Here is a 21,596-nt window from a genome sequence, read left to right on the forward strand (position 1 = left end):
GGTGACTGCTGGGGGGTGGGTGTGAAGGTGTGTGGAGTGCGAAATACCGTGTGTAATGACCTGACAACACCATCACACTCGGCACGTTACTACTGGTGATGGGCGAAACTTTATCCGAATGACATTGCCACCGCCGAAAATTGGCTGACACGCCTGGGAACTTCCCTGGCGAGCTGCTTTGCCTCGTAACATGGAGGGCCGAAGTTTGCAGGTAACGTGCTTAACTTCGTGCGTCGACGACTGTTTGTGTGTCTGACCGCTTTCGTGCCGTCATATGAGGCTGCAGTCTGCCCGAAAGCCCCAACAGACATTTGCAACCGTTTTAGTAGGCTGGCCAAGTATTGTGTTGGCTGAAAAGGGAGCGCCCATGGACAGTGCTGTCTGCACGTCAATGCCCAAGGCGGTCCTACAATTGAGCGCATGAGCGCGATGACGTAATGCATTTGTTCACGCGTTTCGCTCTTAGTTGCTTACATTCGTGCCGATGATTTCGAAAGTGCTGGACTGTTAAGACGAGGGCTGTATCCGCAACCTGTTGCTGTTGTGAACAAAAACGCCTTTAACGAGCATGTCGTTCACACACCCTCCGAGAACCATCGCCGCTAGTAATCATTTGCTGACGTGATGCTCGTATGGCATGTGTACTGTCGCCGCCACCGTACGACCGCTGTCGCGCGTTTAAAAATGCCGCACAAGGGGTTATAAACACTAATCGCTTGAACTGATGCCGTTGCCCACAATTACCTGTTGATTCGGCTCGCCCACTGGAGCGATGTGGTTCATGTGATTACGATCGATAACTTGGCACCGAGCGCGCGATTGTGTAGCACATCGTTTTTCTCCTATGGGATTCAGCGCTCATATTTAATAAAATTCTGCTTTATTTCTTGCAGCATTTCACACCCTTGATCAACATCTTTGTGTTTTGTTGCAGGCCAAAGTACTGTATGACTTTGAGCCACAAGCACCAGGCGAAATTGGCATTTGGGCAAATGAAACGGTCACCATTATCAATAAGGTGAGTGGGCCGTTATTTGGTTGTTAGTCTTCCCAGACTCTTTGTAGCTGCTCATATGCTTTCTCTTATTCTTTTTCCTGTAGTGCTTGAACTAATGCATGCCTCTTGGGCACTGTAAACGGTTGTGCTTGTTAAACGAGGAAAACTGAAAAAAAAAAAAAAGCAGCTTGTGTAACCATGTGCTTTTCTTTTCTCTTTGGCTTTAGCAGTCTTGGCAACCAGTTGTGATGAGCTGTACAGCGTTGGCTTTGTAAACACATGAGCTGTCAGCTGTAAGCTCTAGGATGGGTTCTGTAAGCACGAGTAGTGTCAGCTCCTCACATTGCAGGTCGTCTGAAGTTTCCTTTGTTTTCTTAAATATTGCACTTGCTTGTGCGGTAAACGCCTTCTAATAACCTAACTGTCACTTGTGGATACTACTGTGTACTTTAGCCAAGCAGCTGAATGTTGTTTGTATAACTTTCAGAATGTCGGCGAAGGCTGGGTGGAAGGCATCAACAGCCGGGGTGAGACGGGACTCTTCCCGGAAGACTATGTTGAGGCAAGTTCTTTGTCTGTCAAGTTGTCAAAGTTGTTGAGTTGCAGAAGCAAAACCCCTCCGGTTTTCTCGTAACCAGATGAGGGTCGGTCTTATTTCAGGTCCAGGCAAGGCATGGAAACTGCCGTGTAAGAAAAACAGCCTTGCTTGCATGGCTGACTAAAGTTTTGTTTTGAAGACAGCTGTTAATAATAGCCTGCTGTCAGAATTCTATAAGCTACTGCTGTCAAAGCTTAACAGTGTTGTCTGTTGTACAAACAACACTTTGGAAAAGTATCGTTAAGGATTACAACAGTTTTAGCTGCCATGTAGCTTAAGGTGTGGTATTCTTTTTCTCTCCAAATGTTTCAACATGTTTAAGACTTCGAAATCTGTTGTCTGCAAAGGTGTTAAACTGACAGCATTTTTATAGGATTTCACCAAACTGCAACCTTGGCTAAGGTACTGCTGAAACTTGGAGTGCATAGGCATGTTTCTTATGAGAATAGCTGAAGAACTGGACTTTCTTTTGCAGATGCTTTTGTGGCTGTCAGCTCTGGGCCTTTTGAGAGCTTGTATGCAGACACGCTTATGACATTCTTCTCTGGAGCCTCCCCAGATATGCTGAACAGAAAGCAGTCGCATGCTCTTGGAATTTGCGTAAATAGAATGAGGAAGTTTGTTTTGTTTGGGAGTCGGGTTCCAGCTGCCTAATATGACTCAGGTTCATAGCTTAATTTTTTTTTTTTTCGAAACATTGGAAGTCATTTTGGGCTCAGAGCTAAAAGATTGATTTGAATGAAACCAATGTTTCCAACAGTATAATATGTTTTATATTAAACACAAGTCACAAATTGTGCAGCCGTAAAGCTGGTGACAAAGTGAGTAGCACTTATCGCAGCAAAAGCTGCATGAGGGGAGGAAGTTCCTCCCGTCACGTCAGAGGAACTTACTCCTACGTGATGGGTCACTGTTCTAGTACACCATTGCCTAACACTCCCACACTCACTTCCTCCCAAAGGCACTAACTTCTCGGTCTCCTGATGAAAAAGGGGGGCTTTTCTAGCTTTAATTCCCGCTTTTCCAAAATGATGCTTTGAAACAGTCTTGTGCTACTTCAGCGTTACCTCTGAACACTCGAAGCAAAAATGCGTTTGTGGAAGAAAGAGCCTAAGTAAAATATACAGGATGCAATTGCTGTACCGTTTTATGAGAGATACAGGAAACTCTTATGAGAATGGGCGAACACTGTATGAGGTGCTGTGCTCTGTTGTGGCGCTGTGATGATTGGCCCGCTCCTCGGGTCTGCCCAGACTCATTCATGGATGCCTTGTGGCTGTATGGTTCGCTCCTGGCATTTGCTCTGATTTTGCACATGCAGCCTATGGCCTTCTGTCGAGAGCATCATGTTTTGTGCGATATGCAACTTTCTGGCGCACTGACCTCCTGTTATAAGGTCCGAATGCATGTGTGAAAATTATACTGCAACCTTCTGAGGTGCACAATTCACTGCTTGCAATGACAGCTGTGATGTGCAGGTGAGTTTTAGTGAAAGTAACTTAATTGCAATGTGAGTATACTAATGTTTCAAATATGAAAGTGAAGGTAAATTTGGAAGTGCTTTGTTCAGTGCACCTGTCCTTGAAAGCATGTCAGGCAGCGGTAGAACGTGCTGACCTCGGGTCATGTTCTGTATCATTTCATTTAGTTTTCCGGTTCTGTGTTGTTCTTCACTGCTTCGTAGTTGTAGGAGGTTGCGGGTGATAGCGACGACGTAGTGAAGAAGGAAAAACGATACGAAACATTACGTCGTGCACCTCTACAGAGGCACCAGTGGTAGAAATGTGGGCCTGCGACTTGCTCATGCCCGACCTGTGACTGGTGGCGCTGCAGATGCTGTCGGCCGGACCTCCGCCACCGTCTGTGCCGCCACCACCTCTGCCTCCCAAGTACGACACCGGCCACGCGCCAGTGACCGCTGCACCAAGCACAGCCCCGTCCGTGCAGTACGACAATGGTGACGACTGGGACGATGACTGGGATGATGATGACTCAAACCAGGGGGCGCAGGTGAGGGCTGTGTCTGTGATTAGACTTCCGTTATCAGACTTCCGTTATTAGACTTCCGTAACTAGACTTCCGTAATTAGACTTCCAAGTCCATGTTGCAATTAGTACTGTCTGTCTCGCTTTTCGCCTCTGTGTTCTGGTTTTTTGATGCACTATGTGACATTTGCCAAACGGCTTCTGCATAGCCTTGTCAGCATGCTCCATTCCATTCCGTCATAGCAAGCAGGGGGTTCTACGGCCTAAACAGAGCTAATCCCTGCAAACTGATGCGTCGAAGTTAAGATGCATTGCAAACTATCAGATAGTTCGCAATGCAAATACTTGATAAGGGTACTAATTTTAATACTCGGTGTCTTAAGAGGCGTTAATAAGCAACATAGCTCATTCATGCTTTGAAACTAGTTTTTCGTGGTGCAAATAATTTTCTTTTAATAATTGAGTCAGATATTAAGACAGTAACAGTCTTTTTAGACAGCCAAGCCGGCACATGCGCAAACTGTGTATGCGGGTTATTGCAGGTGTGATTCTTTACCATTTGAGACGATAGAGTGACGCTTACGATGGCTGCGATCTGTGCTGCCTTGTAGTTGTGCTTACCTTGGGGATTGGAATGTGCTGACCTTTGGAAGGCACTTTTTATCTTTCTGCCTTCTCATTCTTATCTGCCATCAAAGATGCAATTCTTCCTACTCTTGAGCCACTTTCTTGTGTTACTAAGTGCAGAGTTGCAACGCATTGAGAGTAATGTCAGAGTATGTGTCCAGTGTATGCAACACTGTCGTATAGCAGTCTGTGTTACCGGCAAAGCTGTATGTATGCGCTGGGCTGCGTTGGTACCCTTGAACCTGCCCTTAACCTGCCTCATCTTTTAGTGTTTGTTCCAATGATAGCTTCTTTACCCTTGGTAATCATTTGTTTGTGGGTTGTGTTTGTCTGCTTTTATCTGTTGATTTTATCTATGTTTATCTGTTAGGGTCACTTCCTCTCCCCAAAGGAAGGGGAAAAGTCTGCAAAACTTTTCTACTCTGATGTTGCTTTGGCTTTCAATGGGAAGACTTCTTCTGCTTCGTCTGGTTTCACACTCGACTCTGAATAGTTCGGACTCAGCGGGAGCCAAAAAGTTGTTCAAATTATGCAGAGGTTGAGTTAAGGGAGCCTTTTTAACACTCTTGATATTTTTTTTGTGTATTCTGTCTCTCCTGCTTGCACCGTATTTGGTCTGCAGTGTGGGCTAAAATATATAATTAAAAAGAATAAAAATGAAAGGATCGAACGTCCTGCAGTAAACTGGGCGTTCGAATAAAGCAAGTGTGAATAGACAAGGATCCCCTGTATTTGGAAGTTGTAGGGTACACCTCCCATGTTACCGTAGCTGCATTGAAGAGTCTCCGCTTTTATCTGAATGCTGTTTGTAGCAGATCCCCTTTTACTGTCCCAACGATTTCATTTTCTTGATTTCATTTTCTCAAGCATTTGTTATGCAAAAGTGGTGCTTTGGGCAGAAAAGCCCTTGTCGGTACAGATTAGGGAGAGTTTATGCATGCTGTTTGCTTTCGGGTTTCCTGGCCCTTCTCATACCACTTGTTAGTGCATGCTTAGAGTCCACTGGAAGCCTGTTACTTTTTCAGTCTGCTCGTGCTTCGACTTTGTTGTTTTCAGTATCTTCGTCATGCTATGCATGTTTCATTTTTTCCTTCCAATATGGAGTGATGATCTCTGATGGCACACTTTCCGTTTGGTTAGAGAATGAGATCTTGCAGGATAACCCCAGGGCTGCCTCATTACGTGAGGTGTGCACACCCATTTGTAACACATGCTCTTTTGCAGGTTTCCTTTAGAAATTTGAGGAGCCCTTATGGTGACCACATTGGACAACCTTGGTGGAAGATGCCATAACCCTAAAAAACCATGGCAGTGAAGGTCATCTAATGCGGTTTATATGTAGTGTCTCGTTGCGCTTTCTTACGCTGTCTCCAAGAGAAACAGAATGAGGCTTTACATTCGTATTGTACGGGGGGAGAGGTACGGGGATCGATACCCCGCACCTCCACCAGATGTCACGTAGTGGTGACTGCAGTTTGGCGAACGGGAACAAAGCGAGAACGTCTTCGAAACAAAACTCTTTATTCGGGCTGACTTGCACCCGCAAAGAACTGAATCACTTCGCAGCGGCGTAGCAACAAGCATGCTCGGCGGTCGTCGAACAGAATGCCCGCCGCTGTCGGCCGTGCTCTTTTTAAAGCTGATAGCAAACATTCGAGATAAAGCTTGGGAAGTTACTAGAACATTCTGGCACAAAGTAGAATCGGCACCGCCTGGATGCGATCAATCGAGATAATTCTAGCCGCGTCTTGCATCACAAACGAAGCGATAAAGTGGCGTGCCGGCAGCCTTGGAGCATGATTAAACAAACACTGCAAAGATTCGCAGCAGTATAATGGCAGGGCATACATTAGGGCACACATATGTCTCGGTATTCTACAAAGGGTTTAGGTGGTTTGCTTTTATTACTGTGCACATAGCGGGCCATCGAAGGAACTGGGACGCCGACCTCTGCTTCAATGAAGCTGCACGTTCCTGAAAGCCTTTCCTTCCCGCAGGATGTGCAGCAGCCGGCACAACTGTCGGGGCCTTGCAACTACGGCCTGTTCCCACCCAACCGATCATCCATCCAAGAAGCTGGCAGCAAAGGGGATGCCGCAGCCAAAGGGGGCACCGTCAAGCGATTCAATCGGTCAGCCCTCTTTTCATCTCTGCTTTGCCCTGGGCTCGATCAGCATAGCCATTTCCAATATTGGGCCAATCACCTGTGCTTCTTGGGTATAATGATGGGATGCAGTAGACCAACCCCACCGCACGTTTTGGCACGTCACCGCTGCCTCATAGGATGCCAGTAGTTCCAGATCTTGGCGCATGCAGGTGTCAACTGTATTTAGGAACACGGGCCTTAAGGCAGTGATTGGTGCAACAAAAAATGACAGCAAAGCAACTTCATGGCTTTGTTTCTTAAGGAGCAACTTTTAAATTAAAACTCAAATTAAAGTGAGCTGTGCTGGGGAGAATGCTGGCAAGCAGAACCTTTCAGTACAAAGCACAGTGGGCCTAAATATGGCATATGTTTCAATGTGGCACTAATTTAAGCATAGCAGTGAGCCGATGAGAATACATGAATGCCGCAGAAATACTAGTGTGCATGTGTAGTGACTCTGCTGGGATTGGCCTAGGTATTAGCTGAGCTGTTTTCGGTCTGCATGGTAAATCATTGTGTAGGATCTTAGGTGTGGTCATCATGCCTCTTTATATGGAACTATTATTATTAGTGTCAGTTGGTTTGAAGATTGGGGGAGTAGACACAAGAAAATGGAAAGGAACAGGCTAGCAACTACCAGCATTTGTGTTATTTCCTATCAGAAAAAGCTTATCTAAAAGGCTATCACATGCCTTGACCTTGTGCCATTCATGTTCTCTGCAGATTTTCGAATTTCGTTAAATCTGGAGGAGAATCATGGTTGCTGGGGCTCATCAAGCCTGTGGTGCCCAGTGATGAGCAGTTCCATATTGTGGTAAGTGAATTTTTTTTTTTTCACACACGTGACTTGTGCCATGACTGCTGTCATTAACTTTAGGCCTTCGAGTTTCTGCGGCAGAAAATGTTAAACTCCACGAATTGAGAATAACTGCCGAATGCCGTGTGAAGCCTCTGGTGCTTTAACGCATACGACCTTTTATGAGACAGTGGCTGCCGTGTAAACGCTTGTTGCCTCGCTGCTTCGCGCTGCACCAGCCTGTTGCTCTTCGTCCCTTTTTTTTTTTCTCTTTCCGACTCCTTAGTGCTCTTTCATTGCTTTCTCTCCTTTCTCAATGGCCAGTGCCGCCTTCTCGCCTTCTTTCCATGTTTGATGAAGCTTTCTCGCGCACTTTGCATGAAGGACTGAAGTCATTGAGGTGTTGGCTTTTCCTCGCTGCTTGATCGCCTGGTGGGCGAGCTTGCTGTGGATCTCTCAAAGAACGGCGAAAAAAAATGTGCTGTATTCGTAGCTTGGCTTAATATGTAACGCGCGGTTCTTTCTCAAGCAGATGGTTTAAGGAAGAAACTCTCATCATATTCATGCAATTACGGTAATATTTCTTTTGACAGGCGCCAGTATCATGACTGCCCAATCAAGCGTGTTAGTATGTTGCTACCAGAGCTGCAGCGCTTGACATTGCGAGCTTGCTTGAACGCATGGGGGAGCAAGCATGTCATGGCTTCGGTAGAACTTCATTCGTTACCAGATTCGACCTTTCAAGAGAATTCAGATCGCATTCTCAGCATTCTGTCATCCCTGCTGATGTCCGCTGACACAGTTGCATATAAAAGAGTGTGTGGCTGTTGACGCTCAGTTCCGCAAATGCCGGATTTTTTTGCGGGATCGTGGAAGGCTAGGGGCTTCAGTCATGGCTAGCTCTTTCCTACATTTAATGCTTGTTGCTTGCATCAGAATGTTCATACTTTTATCGCGGCATATCATTTCACGCTGGCATGTCACAGCTGTTTTGGTGAGTGCTGTTTTTAAAACCCTTTTTGTTGTGCGGCTGGGGAATATTAGTTAATCACTGTGCCCAAGCATCTGAACGCTTGCTTATTTAATGCAGGGACGCATTCAGTGTCTACATTCGCGGACCTCAATGTTCAGCCTAAAATAAAGCTGCACATTGAAGTGCTGGAGGATGTGCTAAACTTCCAGAAAGGAGTCTGTGCCCGACTCACTGATGGTACGAAGAACAATGAGTGTTGGGACACCGTGAAGAAATTGGTAGCTACGCGGCTAGCGTTTGTGTGTGCACCGAAGACTTTCGGCTGAGCGCTGGTTGCCTGTTTTCCCTGACAGGAGTGTGAAGGCAAGATCAGTTGGGCCACCACCATGGACCCCTACTACTGCGAGGTGTCCTCGCCCAAGAAGGAGAGCAAGTTCAAGGGATTCAAAAATTACATCGCCTACCAGCTGACCCCTTCGGTGAGAGCTCCTGGCCTGCCAGGCCTAACACACTTGGTCTAATACAAACGGAAGCCTGCAGGGGAAAAGGGGAGAGTGTTGCATAACCAGGTGAACTTAGTGTTGGCCATTCTTGAAGTGATCGCGCGCATATATCGCTGGTTTCTTTGGCCTCGATGCGGTGATGGAAGTGATGACACATTTGTTTGCGTGATTGGCAACTGCTTTGGGAACATCCCACGTAATCCAGTTGCCTGTTTCCTTTGTTAAGGGCATACTATGTTCTAAATAATACTATAGCTCACTTCCGGTCTGACCAGTGGTGCATATCTGGCCCCATGAGTCCTCGGCGAGGTCGAGGTCTGAATATGTGTGCCGTAGTTTCGAAATGTCTCATTGTCAGTGAGTGAGTGAGTGAATGTTTATTGAAGGGGATGGTGGCTTTATCGCATGTGGGTGGGGTCGGTCCGGCGGCTTCTGCCGACCTTCTGGCAATGAGAAGGAGCACTGCCGGCATGGTTGCCAAGGTGTGCACTGGTCAGATTTACCTCCCACAGCTCCAGGGCTGCATTACGTGGCTTTAGATGGCGGGGTTTTTGGGGACATGTCCATGTGATATGTGTTAAGGTTGGGGTGTCACAGTTGTTGGCAGGTGTCGGAGGTTCGGTTGACTTCGTCAGAGACTCGACTTGTGGTGCTTCATGGTAACTGCGAGCTGAGCTTCTTGTGGTCTCCGTGCGTATGTGCAGTTCAACCAGACGCCAGTGAGCCGCCGCTACAAGCACTTTGACTGGCTCCACGAGCGGTTGCAGGAGAAGTTCTCCCTTATTCCAGTGCCCCCGCTGCCCGACAAGCAGATCTCAGGTGGGTCTTCAGGGGCGCTGGCTCTCTTCCGGTAGCTTTTAAGAAACATCGCAGTTGATACAGCATTTAAAATCATGTGCTTGACAGAAGCCTGTCTGGTTGGGGTTGTGCATGTTGAAAACGATGAGGCTGCGCTGACCAGTAAGACGAATGAAAAAACATTTCTGCTTGTGTACATTGTTCACATTGCAAATGAAAACGAAGCTTCCATGTAGGAGCAAAAGCATCATTTCATTTGTCTTTCTGGTCAGTGGCACTTAATTATTCTCGACCTGAAGCAGTAAGTTGCATGTGCAACTCTGAGACCATTCAGGAGAACCAAGTTATGAAACAACTGTGCTAAATGTTCATCAGGTTTGGGAGCAACACGTCATAAACAGAAGCCCAGTGGTGTTGCAGAAGCACTGTGATGTTCTCTTGCCTGTGCTCTAGAGCTTGGGATGCTGAGAGAGGAGGAAAAAGTAAAAGCATCATAAGTGGTGGTTAACTTTTGGCTGTGGAGCACATGCGTTGAAGTTTTGATGTCATGGGAGGAAGTCTGGAGCCATGCATTGTAGTGTGTAGCAAAGGTGTGTGCTTGGGAACGAGTGAGTGCAAGCCCAAGCCATGGCATCCTCATAGCCATGCTGGCTGGTACGAAACTGAGCTTGTGCCAAATGTACCTGCCAGGCTCTGGTACATCTTCTTGTAGTGAAGAGGGGGGGCGTTATTGTGCAGGCCGCTACCAGGATGACTTCATTGAGCACCGGATGGCGAAGCTGCAGTTGTGGGTCAATAGAATATGCCAGCACCCGGTGATGTCACAGAGTTCAGTCTGGATGCACTTCCTCACCTGCCGCGACGAGAAGGTGTGTTTTTTCTTTCTTTTGACCGAAATGCAGTTTTGTCTGTTAGGTCAGCTGCGGTGATTGGCAGCTCAGTGTGCTTGATTAGGGACTGTCTTAGTTTAGAATTTCCAGCAGAGTGTATATGCATGGTGTTGCATTCTTACATGCATGCGGTGAATAAAGCATCTCGTTGTTTTAGGTCCGCCTCAGTGAACTCTGTTCATTTTATATACAGTCCAACCTTGTTATAACGAAGTCGCATTTTGCGCGGAAATTCCTTCGTTATATCCAATATTCGTTATAAAAGTATGCACTCAAATTCCCGCAGAAAAGGTCGCTAATAAACCCAAGTAAAGAGAACTTTAAGATGGACAGCACAGGGTTGAAAAAATGCACTATTTTTGAATTTAACGCGTGGTATAAGCATATGAAACCTCGCCTTACATTTCGTACTGGAAAGCAAGAGCGAACTCACAAATCGGGATGCATGGCCAGGTGCAAAAACTGATTTATTTAAAAAACGACGTAATCTCCGTTTGGCGGCACTTCACACTATTTGACAGGTTATATTTCTCGACGAAATCAACATAGAGCAGCGCTTTCCCGATGTGAGCTGATTTGGCCTCAGGTAGGTTCCCGAGGTACCCCCTCAACTTCCTGGCCATGTCAGCGGCCTCGGCGCTGCTGAGAGCTCGCACTTCGCCATCTTCACATGCATCGCTGTTTCTAGCATCATCTGCAGAAACCACCTGATCAGCAATTTCTTGGTCGGTCAGTTCGGGCGCCACAGCCGAGTTGTCATCTGCACAGATGAATTCCTCGAACGTAACGTTCGGAACCGCCAGCTGACGCCATGTCGTCTCGCCGAAACTGTCCGCTTGCCTCCTAGTTGCATGCGGAAGGTTCCTGCCTACATCTCGCAGTTCTCGGCGCCAACGGCTGCTTCTTCGCCAGACAAGACGTGGCAAACAATCCGATGGCGGTCATTAAATCGCTGCAGCCAGCCACTGCTTGCATGAAAGTCGTCATTGTGGCCTCAGACGGAAGTGAGACTTCTCGCTTTCGTTTGAAGGACGGCACCAGACACAGGCAGGTTACGCGCTATAACGTCCTTGAACCATGCAAACAAGGCATCTTCAACATCCTGTCTTGCTGTCATTCTTCACAGCGCCTGCAGAGTGGGCGTGTGCAATCTTCTGCCTTGCGCTCAAGATGGTTGATAGAGTGCTAGGCGCAACGCCGAAGTCCGCGGCAATGACTTTTCCTTGCGCCCGCTGTCAACTGCCCTGAATATCTTTATCTTGTTTTCAAGCGAAACTGCTGTTTGTTAAGACGCGTTCCGCGACGGCGTCTACAGATTGAACTGCAGAGATAGCGCGCGCGGGTCGGAAATTGTGACGGCAGGGGTGGCCGGGGAGCGGCGTCGGTTCGATCACGTGCTAGGCAGCCGTTGATGCTAGATTCATTCGCTCTCCCTAGATGGCGTGGCGTGCAGAAGCGCGGGTGATTCAAACAAATTTTAGGTGCGGGCGCCTCAAAAGATCAAAATTTAACGTGTTTTGAAATTTTTTCCTACTTGTTTGCGCATTTTGAGCCCCGTGAATACAAAAACTGCTTCGTTATAACCGATACAGTGTCGAATTTTGAATTTTTCGTTTCGTTATACAGATAGAACTCCCATAGAAATAAAGCATGTCCAACCAAACTTTTCTTTCACTTCGTTATATCCGATAATTCGTTGTATCCGTGTTCGTTATAACGAGGTTCGACTGTATATCCAGCTGCTCATCCTTTTCTGTTTATTTACGTCTTGTCTACTGTTTTCATTTGTGTCATCCCTTAGTCAGCAGTAACTTGAAGTCTCAGTGCAGTCGCTTTCTATGAGATCTTCTCCTGCAGACAGCTTCATTAAATGCTCATTCCGTTTTTCTGCCCCAGAAATGGAAGATGGGCAAGCGGAAAGCCGAGAAGGATGAGCTCATGGGGACCAACCTGTTTGCGGCCTTCCAGGTGCCCCAAGTCAACCTTGACCCACTTATTGTGTGAGTGTGTGCTCGCATCTGGTGCTTTTCGAGGTGGGGAGGCTTAGCTCTTGCGCTGTAGTCGTGGTGGGTCCACCCGCCAGTTGTCCAGATTGCCTCAGCAGTGGTCAGAGATCAGTTCGAGATCAGTGGCCCCCATACTGCGAAAGGCCAGCATTGTCACTCTTTGCATGTAGCTGAAATAATACTCTTGCTTGCATAATGGACGCACATCTTTCCCCCAGGAAAATTTTGAGGGGTGTGTTTATTACTCAAGCCTGCCAACAAATGCTGGCAGACATTTTTAATTTGGTGGGGAAAATAATGGGTGTGTTCACTATGCAAGTGCATTCACTATGTGCGTGAATCTGGTATGTGCCTCAGTTTTGGAAATGAGGATTGAAAGTTATACCCCTGTCACACGGGCACTGTAAAGGTACTTTGAACTAAAGCTCCATTACGCTACCAAAGGAGCACTACTTCAAGGGAGTTCACCCGTGCTACACGGTCGCGGAACGACCTTTGGAAAACGATTTTAGCGCCCTCATCGGTGAAAAACTGGATTAAAGTTGCAGACATCAGTGCACATGAGAATATAGCAGTGTCACATATTTTCATAAAAAAAACTTGTTTTACAGTAAAAGCTCGTTAATTCGACACTGACGGGACCGCGAAAAATTGTCGAATTATCCGAATGTCGAATTATCGAATGAACAGCAAAAAAAAAAAAAACAATGTTTGCCGCAACCTTTATTTGGCAAAGAAATCTGTTATCGTTGCCTGCTTTTTCGAGCGAATTTGAGCGACTACGATAGCTCTAACAGCTGCCAGGTGCTGCGCGGCACACGCACCGTCAGGGATTTTTTCACAGAAGTCCTCCCGCACGGACAAGGCTTCTGCGGCTTCTTTCACAGTGCACTTCGGCATTTGGGGCAACTGCTCACAATCGTTACCCTCCGACGAATCGTCGTTGTCAGCGCCTGTCACTTATATTATTACATCCTCGGTCAGCTGACAGGACACAAAGGCGAGGCGCGCAGGCACTGCGCGCTACCCACACGAAAGCAGCGCGGGGAGGAGGTTCAGCCGCTTATCTGTTCTTTCAGCCAGCGTCCGCTTCGCGGTTGCTGCTGCGACGCCGCGCGTCTTATCTTTTCTCTTTATCTTTCCTCTGATCTGCGACGCCGCGCGTCTTATCTTTTCTCTTTATCTTTCCTCTGATCTTCTAACTCTCCTCTATCTGCACTTGGCAGCGGTGGTTGCTCGGCTGAGCCAGTAGGCAGGCCCGTGCAATTTCCTTTCACCCTTCTCTCAGTCGCAACAAAACAGCAACAGCAAGCAGCCCAATAAACACGCTGACAAAGCGCGCAATTGCCAAAAAAGGCGCCGCCTTATGGTTAAACAACCGCGATCGTAGCAGCAAGAACACGTGGAAACGAGGACACACGACACCAACACGACTGCTGCGAAGCACAAATAAAAAAAAAAAGACGCCAGCCGCCGTGGCCGCCGCTAACCTCGCTTCCCTCGCCCTCGCTCACGCTGCTGACGGCGATTACCATACAGATGGCCTATCAGGCGTACAGTAGCCCCGCTCGTGGCAGTGTTTTTTTCTTTTTGCTCTCGGCACACCGGCTTGGCGGGCTGCGGAGTGGTCGAATTAACCGACGCACGGCAAAATTTGGTCGAATTAACGAGAGTTTCGCCCCATAGACTCCTATGTATAATTGTAGGGACCTCGCGTGCGCGTCGAATTATCCGATTTTCCGAATTAACGGGGGTCGAATTAACGAGCTTTCACTGTATATCAATATTATGCTCAATCAACGCAATTTCAACTGCAATAATGGCATGATCTGCCAAGTACAGAGCATAACATCACAGCGCTGGCCACACTGAGCTCAAATGGCCCGGCTTGGTTCTTCGGCTCTTCCCTTTGCTTCTTTTCCTCTGTTTTCTTTGGTCTTGCGATCGTTGCGATTCTGTTCACGTTTTGGGGACACATTTGCGAAAAGTGCGTGCGATTCGCTGCGGCGCGTCGTTGCGACCGAACGCAGCTCGTCGCATGCGTCCAACCTGCTGGATGCCAACGACGAGCCGCATGCGGCAAACGCAACGACGGGAAGCGGGAGCCAATGCGAGCACGGAGAGCGGCAGCGTCATGATGACGTAGAGCGCGAGGCTCACGGCGCTCGGAGCCGAGCCATGCCGGGCCGGTGTGCCAGCTCTGATGCCGGCCGCCGGCGACTGAAAAACGCGCTAGTATTGTTTGTTGACGTTCTAGCAAGCCCAAGGATAGATGCATGTCAAAATTGCATCATTTCTGACAATCGTTGGCTAATATCGAGTTGCACGTAACAAGCAAATTTCATCCCACAGCCGCTTCGGTGCTGCTGCTACTTGGTGTGGTTCGCCTGCCGTCTGCTAATCCGTTTCTGAAGGCGTCGTGGAAATCGAACATATCTTTTATTATGGGACGAGTTCGCAGTGAAGCGATGTGAATAGTAGGCCTTTTATTATAGCACAGGCTGACTTCCGAAGCGCTGTCAGCTGCGGCTTCGACGCGAAATCAAGTAGGCCTAGCGACGACTAGGACAGCCGGGGCCAGCGCGCAGTTCGTCGCCCGGCGTTGCCGCAGGCAGTGTCGTTGCCGAAAGATCCTCTTTTGCACAGGTATATTGTCGTTGCTCGAATCTAGGAAGCATCCTCTCTGATACATGGCTGTTTTGTACTTTCTTGTGCGAACTTGAGGTACACCGAGCATGCCGGTCGGCCGGCCAGCCTGGATCCCGTCTGCCGGCGTCATAAAAACGAGCTAAAGTGTGTTCTTGACTTAAATAATAAACCCTGGGATGAGAAATGTGACAAATATGTCATTTTTGAGGATCGCTGACCAATACTGAGCTGCTGGTAAAGGTAACGACTGCAATACGAGCAAATTTCTTGCCACAACCGCCTCGCAGCTGCCATTGGCCTGAAGTTGGGGTCCGGCTCGCCTGGCGCCCGCTCGCTTCTCTGCCGAAGGCGTCGCGGAAATTGACCATACTATTATTTTATTGTGAGCTGATGCTGTTGACAGTAGAGCGATGTGCGGAGTAGGCCTTTTATTATAGCTCAGGCGACTTCCGAAGCGCCGGCCGCTGCGTCTACGATGCGAAAGAGGCTATAGGCCTAGCGACGACCATGGCAGCCAGGCAGTAGCAGAGCTCGTCGCCCGGAGCGCCCGCGAGCGGTGCCGTTGCCGAAAGCTCGCAACATAAGCAGGCATGCTTTGTCGCTGCTCGAGCAGACTTTGTGATAACAAGGGAATCTTGTCTTTTCTTGAGATATTTGTACATGATCACAAGCAGCGCTGTGGCACCGCTGCACGGCGGCAAAGTGTGACAGAGGTTGTGGGCGGAGCTTGGGTAGAGCGGCGCAGCGATGCTCACCGCTCCATGTGTCCCTGCTTGCAGTGGGATGCCAGTTCGCACGCGACGATCGGTGCGGCGCGTCGGCGAAGTTGTCGCACATGTGTCCCCTGCTATGCTCAGCGATCTCCGTCAAGATGTATCACTAGCTGCTGTCCGCCGCTGTCCGTACTTGCTGAAAACAACAAACAACATGGCCGACATGGCGTCGTAGTTACCGTGGCGCTTGTAAATCCGGGACGAGAGTATTGCGTGGTGAAACTGCCACAAAACAAATAACTTTATATTTTAAAAGACCAATAATTTTACGAAGCAAATTTCAGAAAAGAATATCGATCGTTTCTTATCCCCATTTATTATTGCTGCTAACTTACTGGGAGAGAGAGTACTCCCTTGCAGCCTCAAAGGACAAACTCGAGCTGCCTTGATTCGAAGTTCCTTTGAACTAGGTGTCCTTAGGCGCGTCCGTGTGGCAGCGCGCGTTCTCCCTTGGAGTAATGGAGCTTTAGCTCAAAGTACCTTTACAGTGCCCGTGTGACAGGGGTATTAGACATGGGCTAGTTGGTTGCACATTGCTATATATACTCTGTTTTGGTCACATGTTTTAGGGGAATCCCTCAAGGTAGAGTAAATTTGTAGTAAGGAAGTGATTACTCATTGTCATCCACCCAAGTGCAGCAATACGGCTACAGGAGAAAGCTATACAGTTTTTTCAGAAACTTTGTAGTTACAGAAAAATTCGTCTTGGTCCGGGGTTCAAACCGGGGACCGCCACTTCACCAGAGCAGTCGCTCTTCCAGTTGAGCTAACCGGGATGGCAAGCTTATGGTAAGGTGAGAGTGAATTGATCAATAACTCGAAGTGGGAGCAGTGTTGGTCAAATGTTTTAGGGGCACTGTGGAAGCCAAGTGCTGATGGCGTTTAGAGTCCTAGTGACTGTTTCGCATGTGCTACCTGCAGGCTGTAAAAATGCCAGCACGGAGAAAGGCACTAGCACGAGGTGACATTCGAGATTATTGTGTGTGAACGCTGCCACTGTTGTGATGTAACATCCGAGTTTGTCGTGACATAACATCCGGTTTCTTGGAGCTATACCGGGACTGGCTCACAAGAACGTAGCAGCTGGAAAAACACAGCACCCGAGAATGTAACAATGTGATTCTGCTGTGTTTGAGTGGTTCTTGAACCCTATGGCATCATTAGAAAGGGGTGGTTATATATGGGAAGTTGAGCAACCGGCGTGCACACGTCCCGATTATACTGTGTCAGCTGAAGCAGTCAACAAACTAATGTAGTTTTTTCAACCAGCATGAGTCGTCTTCTTGCTATATAAGCCGGCAAAACCATGTTCTAGTGAATTCCTGTGAATAATGTGAGGTGCACCCTGTTGGTTTCATTCTTTGTGGCTTCCACGAAAAATGCTAAAAATAAAAATGACAATTGTAGTCTAGCTTTGTTTCTCTCAGTGGTGGCTTTGCTCTTTTTCCCCCTTAAAAAACAGAGAGGGCAAGGCAGATTCCTTCAGCAAATTAACCCAGAAGATGGATGACGGTGTCAACCACCTGTACAAAACCTCGCAAGACCAGATCAAAAAGTGCTCAAAACGTGAGTGATTTCTCTGCCCCCTCCTGCGCATTTGTTCTGCGGAGCTAAATCCTGGAGAACACTTGTGCAGTTTTGGCCATGTGTGCCTGGTACAGTGAAACCTCGTTAAACCGTAGTTGGCCGGAACCCGGAAAAAGTACGTACTAAACGGTAGTACCGCTTAACAGGAGTAGCATAAAATCGCCCACTTACCTACCAAAAAACAAAACCAGAGATCAGTAGTAGTTGAAAGAAGGAAAAAAAACATGCAGCCTTTATATTGCACTGAAAAAGTCGGCAATCTTCGTTTGACGCCGCGGTGTTCTGGCAGCGACAACAGCAGCCTCAAACTCATTTAGGCCGCGAGCCAGCTTCTCGGCCAGTCCCCTTTTTTCAGCGAACAGCCGCATCACGTTTACAGCGCGCACAGCCTCTGCCACTGTTGGGCCCAAATCACCCTCACTTTCCACGTCGTCCTCATCACTGTCCGGCGCGCAGGCACTGCGCGCTACCCACTCGAAAGTAGCGCGGGGAGGAGGTGAAGCGAGCGCGGCTTTGGCCGCTTATCTGTTCTTTCAGCCAGCGTCGGCTTCGCGGTTGTTGCTGCGACACTCGTCTTATCTTTTCTCTTTATCTTTCCTCTGATCTTTTAACTCTCCTCTATCTGCACTAGGCAGCGGTGGTGGCTCGGCTGAGCCAGTAGGCAGGGTGCAATTTCTTTTCACCCTTCTCTCAGTCGCAACAAAACAGCAAGAAGCAGCGCACGACTGCTGCGACACAACAAAGCACAAAAAAAAAAAAAGACGCCAGCTGCTTCGGCCGCCGCTAACCTCGCTTCCCTCGCCCTTTCTCACGCTGCTGATGACGATGACCATACCGATCGCCTATGAGCAGTACAGTAGCGCCGCTCGTGGCAGTATTTCTTTCTTTTTGCTCTCGGCGCACCGGCTTTGCGGGCTGCGGAGTGAAGTCGAATTAACCGACGCACGACAAAATTTGTTCGAATTAACGAGAGTTTCGCCCCATAGACTCTTATGTATAATTGTAGGGACCTCGCGTGCGCATCGAGTTATCCGATTTTCCGAATTATGGCCTCCGCGATCGGCTCCGGCGGCTCGCCGTCGCGGAGGCCACGGGTAGTTATTGCTGCCGCGGCAATAAAACCCCCAAAGATGGCGCTAGTTGTATGATTACCAACTTTGGCGCCAATTTGTCATTAGAACCGTCCTTTGGGTCGGTGCTACCGGCGTGAATTCGTCACGCGCGAGTGCGACGAAAAGTGAAAATGGTACGTGCTAACCGATACGACCGCGATAAGCTGGTACGGTTTATGCGGATGCAAAATGCATTATGTTCAATGGGTGCTCAGTCGGGGACTTGACTTCACTACTTTTAAAACGAAAGTACTGTTTAAGCGGGTACGTTTTAACGAGGTTTTACTGTGGTCTCATTTCTGCTCCTTGCCATTCAGACTACAAGTACGAGTGCGAGAAGATTGCCAGTTCCCTCAAGGAGTTGGCAAATGCATTCGACCTGGAGAAATCGCTCCGTAAGTTTGGCACCTTGTTGCCACCGCATTCTCTTCCGGCATGACTCTCTCTCTTTCTCCTTCAAAATGACCTGGTGCTCTTTCTTGCTGCAGCCTCAGCTCAACTCACCGAGGCCCTCAGGCACACGGAGGAGACCTACAAACTTATCGGCAGCATGTATGAGTCCAAGGTGAGGAGTTGCCCTCGGACACATTGCATTTCAAGCTGTAGTACTGCATAATCTCGGCTGCGGCGGTCGAATTTCGATGAAGGGGAAATTCTAGAAGCCCATGTACTGTGCGATGTCAGTGCACAACCCCACGTGGTCGAAACTTCCGGAGCTGTTCACTATGGCACCCCTTATAGCCCTGCGTTGCTTTTGGATGTTAAACCCCCATAAACCATAAAACCTGTAGTACTGCATGCTATCATCAGGTCAGTTTTCATGCACTTGTATATTGTATGTTGGTTGGTTGGTTTTATGGGGTTTAAGTCCTGAAGCGACTCGGGCTTTGAGAGACGCCGTGGTGAAGGGCTCCGGAAATTTCGACCACCTGGGGTTCTTTAACATGCACTGACATCGCACAGCACACGGGCTTCTAGAATTTCGCCTACATCGAAATTCGACCGCCGCGGTGTTCCACTATTATGGTATTGCGTGTTTAGTAGCATGCTTGGTGCCTAGCTGGCTGGTTAAATTTGGTACCTGCTGTTATGTTGACGGTATCAGGAAACGAAGTAGTACTGTCAACTGTTGATAATGGAAACTTTATGCAAATTTTTTTGACATGGTCATTGTTCAAAAGAAAACATTCGACAGAAGTCTGTCTGGTTGGGAAATTTAATGTTAGGAGAAGGTAAGTGACGCCAACCAAGTAAAATACAGGAAAAACACGACGTTTCGGGACCGGCTCGGCCCCTTCTTCACGGTGTGACTACGGGCGAGCGCAGCTTGGCTTTTTTAAGCCCCTGTGTGGAGGACCTGCGGGTCAATGGCCGCAGCCCATGGACGTAGGATGAGGGGAGAGTCCCCAGGGAACGATTAACATTCTCTCGTGTTTGCTGTATGTGCCACGACTCGAGTAGAAGCCTCCTGCGTGGGTTAGCTTCCGTTTCCAATACAATGGTGCTGTCGAAGTCAATTGGGTGGTCACACCCTTCACAGTGTTCGGCCACGGCGCTGCGTTGACGATTCATGTGACGGACGTCCGCTTTGTGTTGGTTCATCCTTTCCGCGAAGTTCTTCGTTTCCCCTATGTACGACGCCGGGCAGACGGAACACGGAATTTTGTACACGACGCCCTGGGCCTTTTCTCTGGGCTGCCGGTTTTTTGGGCGGGGGAGAAGGCGACCGATAGTGCTGGTCGGTTTGTGCGTTGTCAGCACCCCTTCTTTTCCGAGAATGCGACCGAGCGTCTCGCTCACGCCTCTCACGTAGGGGATGCAAACACGTTTCCGCTTCTGGCATGCGTCTGAGGAAATAATAGACCGGATTTTGTTTTGCCTTTCTTGTTTCCTGATAATGCGCCGGATGAATGAGCTTGGGTAGCCGTTCTTTTGGAGGTCAGAAATGACTCGGTTCTTCTCCTTCCTTTTATCTTCACTTGAGGAACATATGGAGTCGGCTCTCTTCAGTAATGACGTCACGACAGATGCTTTGTGCGGGATGGGATGGTTCGTACCACACAGGACGGTACCTACATTTCGATTCGAACCATCCCATCCCGCACAAAGCATCTGTCGTGACGTCATTACTGAAGAGAGCCGACTCCATATGTTCCTCAAGTGAAGATAAAAGGAAGGAGAAGAACCGAGTCATTTCTGACCTCCAAAAGAACGGCTACCCAAGCTCATTCATCCGGCGCATTATCAGGAAACAAGAAAGGCAAAACAAAATCCGGTCTATTATTTCCTCAGACGCATGCCAGAAGCGGAAACGTGTTTGCATCCCCTACGTGAGAGGCGTGAGCGAGACGCTCGGTCGCATTCTCGGAAAAGAAGGGGTGCTGACAACGCACAAACCGACCAGCACTATCGGTCGCCTTCTCCCCCGCCCAAAAAACCGGCAGCCCAGAGAAAAGGCCCAGGGCGTCGTGTACAAAATTCCGTGTTCCGTCTGCCCGGCGTCGTACATAGGGGAAACGAAGAACTTCGCGGAAAGGATGAACCAACACAAAGCGGACGTCCGTCACATGAATCGTCAACGCAGCGCCGTGGCCGAACACTGTGAAGGGTGTGACCACCCAATTGACTTCGACAGCACCATTGTATTGGAAACGGAAGCTAACCCACGCAGGAGGCTTCTACTCGAGTCGTGGCACATACAGCAAACACGAGAGAATGTTAATCGTTCCCTGGGGACTCTCCCCTCATCCTACGTCCATGGGCTGCGGCCATTGACCCGCAGGTCCTCCACACAGGGGCTTAAAAAGCCAAGCTGCGCTCGCCCGTAGTCACACCGTGAAGAAGGGGCCGAGCCGGTCCCGAAACGTCGTGTTTTTCCTGTATTTTACTTGGTTGGCGTCACTTACCTTCTCCTAACATGGTCATTGTTCAAATTAAGCGGATCCTTTGGTGCTGCTCATGACACCAAAGCCTCAGTTCGAGTAAACCAGATCTTCAGATTAACGAGAGTCAAAGGATATCGAAGGAAGGGATATCAAAGAACGCAAAGGATTTTTAATAACCTGCTGCTCTCTTTGTTCTTTTTAGTGTGAGGCAGCGGAGTGTTTCCAGTAACTTCTACAGTAATGAAAGTACATTAAAATGCCTAGTATTGCG

At 48.5% G+C, this 21,596-nt stretch overlaps 1 protein-coding gene across 1 annotated transcript in view; it reads left to right on the forward strand.

Annotated features, from left to right (window-relative positions):
* The window catches only part of SH3PX1 (sorting nexin 33-like protein SH3PX1), a 25,699-nt gene continuing 4,103 nt past the window's right edge, over positions 1–21,596 (forward strand). Inside the window, exons 1-13 of the mRNA XM_089547011.1 lie at positions 1–211; positions 935–1,018; positions 1,485–1,559; positions 3,429–3,605; positions 6,205–6,338; positions 7,077–7,167; positions 8,476–8,601; positions 9,330–9,444; positions 10,162–10,292; positions 12,210–12,313; positions 17,204–17,307; positions 18,758–18,835; positions 18,929–19,005. Of these exons, the coding sequence (XP_089403137.1) occupies positions 191–211; positions 935–1,018; positions 1,485–1,559; positions 3,429–3,605; positions 6,205–6,338; positions 7,077–7,167; positions 8,476–8,601; positions 9,330–9,444; positions 10,162–10,292; positions 12,210–12,313; positions 17,204–17,307; positions 18,758–18,835; positions 18,929–19,005 (1,317 nt within the window). The 5' untranslated portion in view covers positions 1–190. The remainder of the gene's footprint in view (positions 212–934; positions 1,019–1,484; positions 1,560–3,428; positions 3,606–6,204; positions 6,339–7,076; positions 7,168–8,475; positions 8,602–9,329; positions 9,445–10,161; positions 10,293–12,209; positions 12,314–17,203; positions 17,308–18,757; positions 18,836–18,928; positions 19,006–21,596) is intronic.

The sequence above is a fragment of the Amblyomma mixtum genome, chromosome 1, assembly GCF_055824585.1.
Source record: "Amblyomma mixtum isolate Tamu chromosome 1, ASM5582458v1, whole genome shotgun sequence".
Classification (NCBI taxonomy): Eukaryota; Metazoa; Arthropoda; class Arachnida; order Ixodida; family Ixodidae; genus Amblyomma; species Amblyomma mixtum.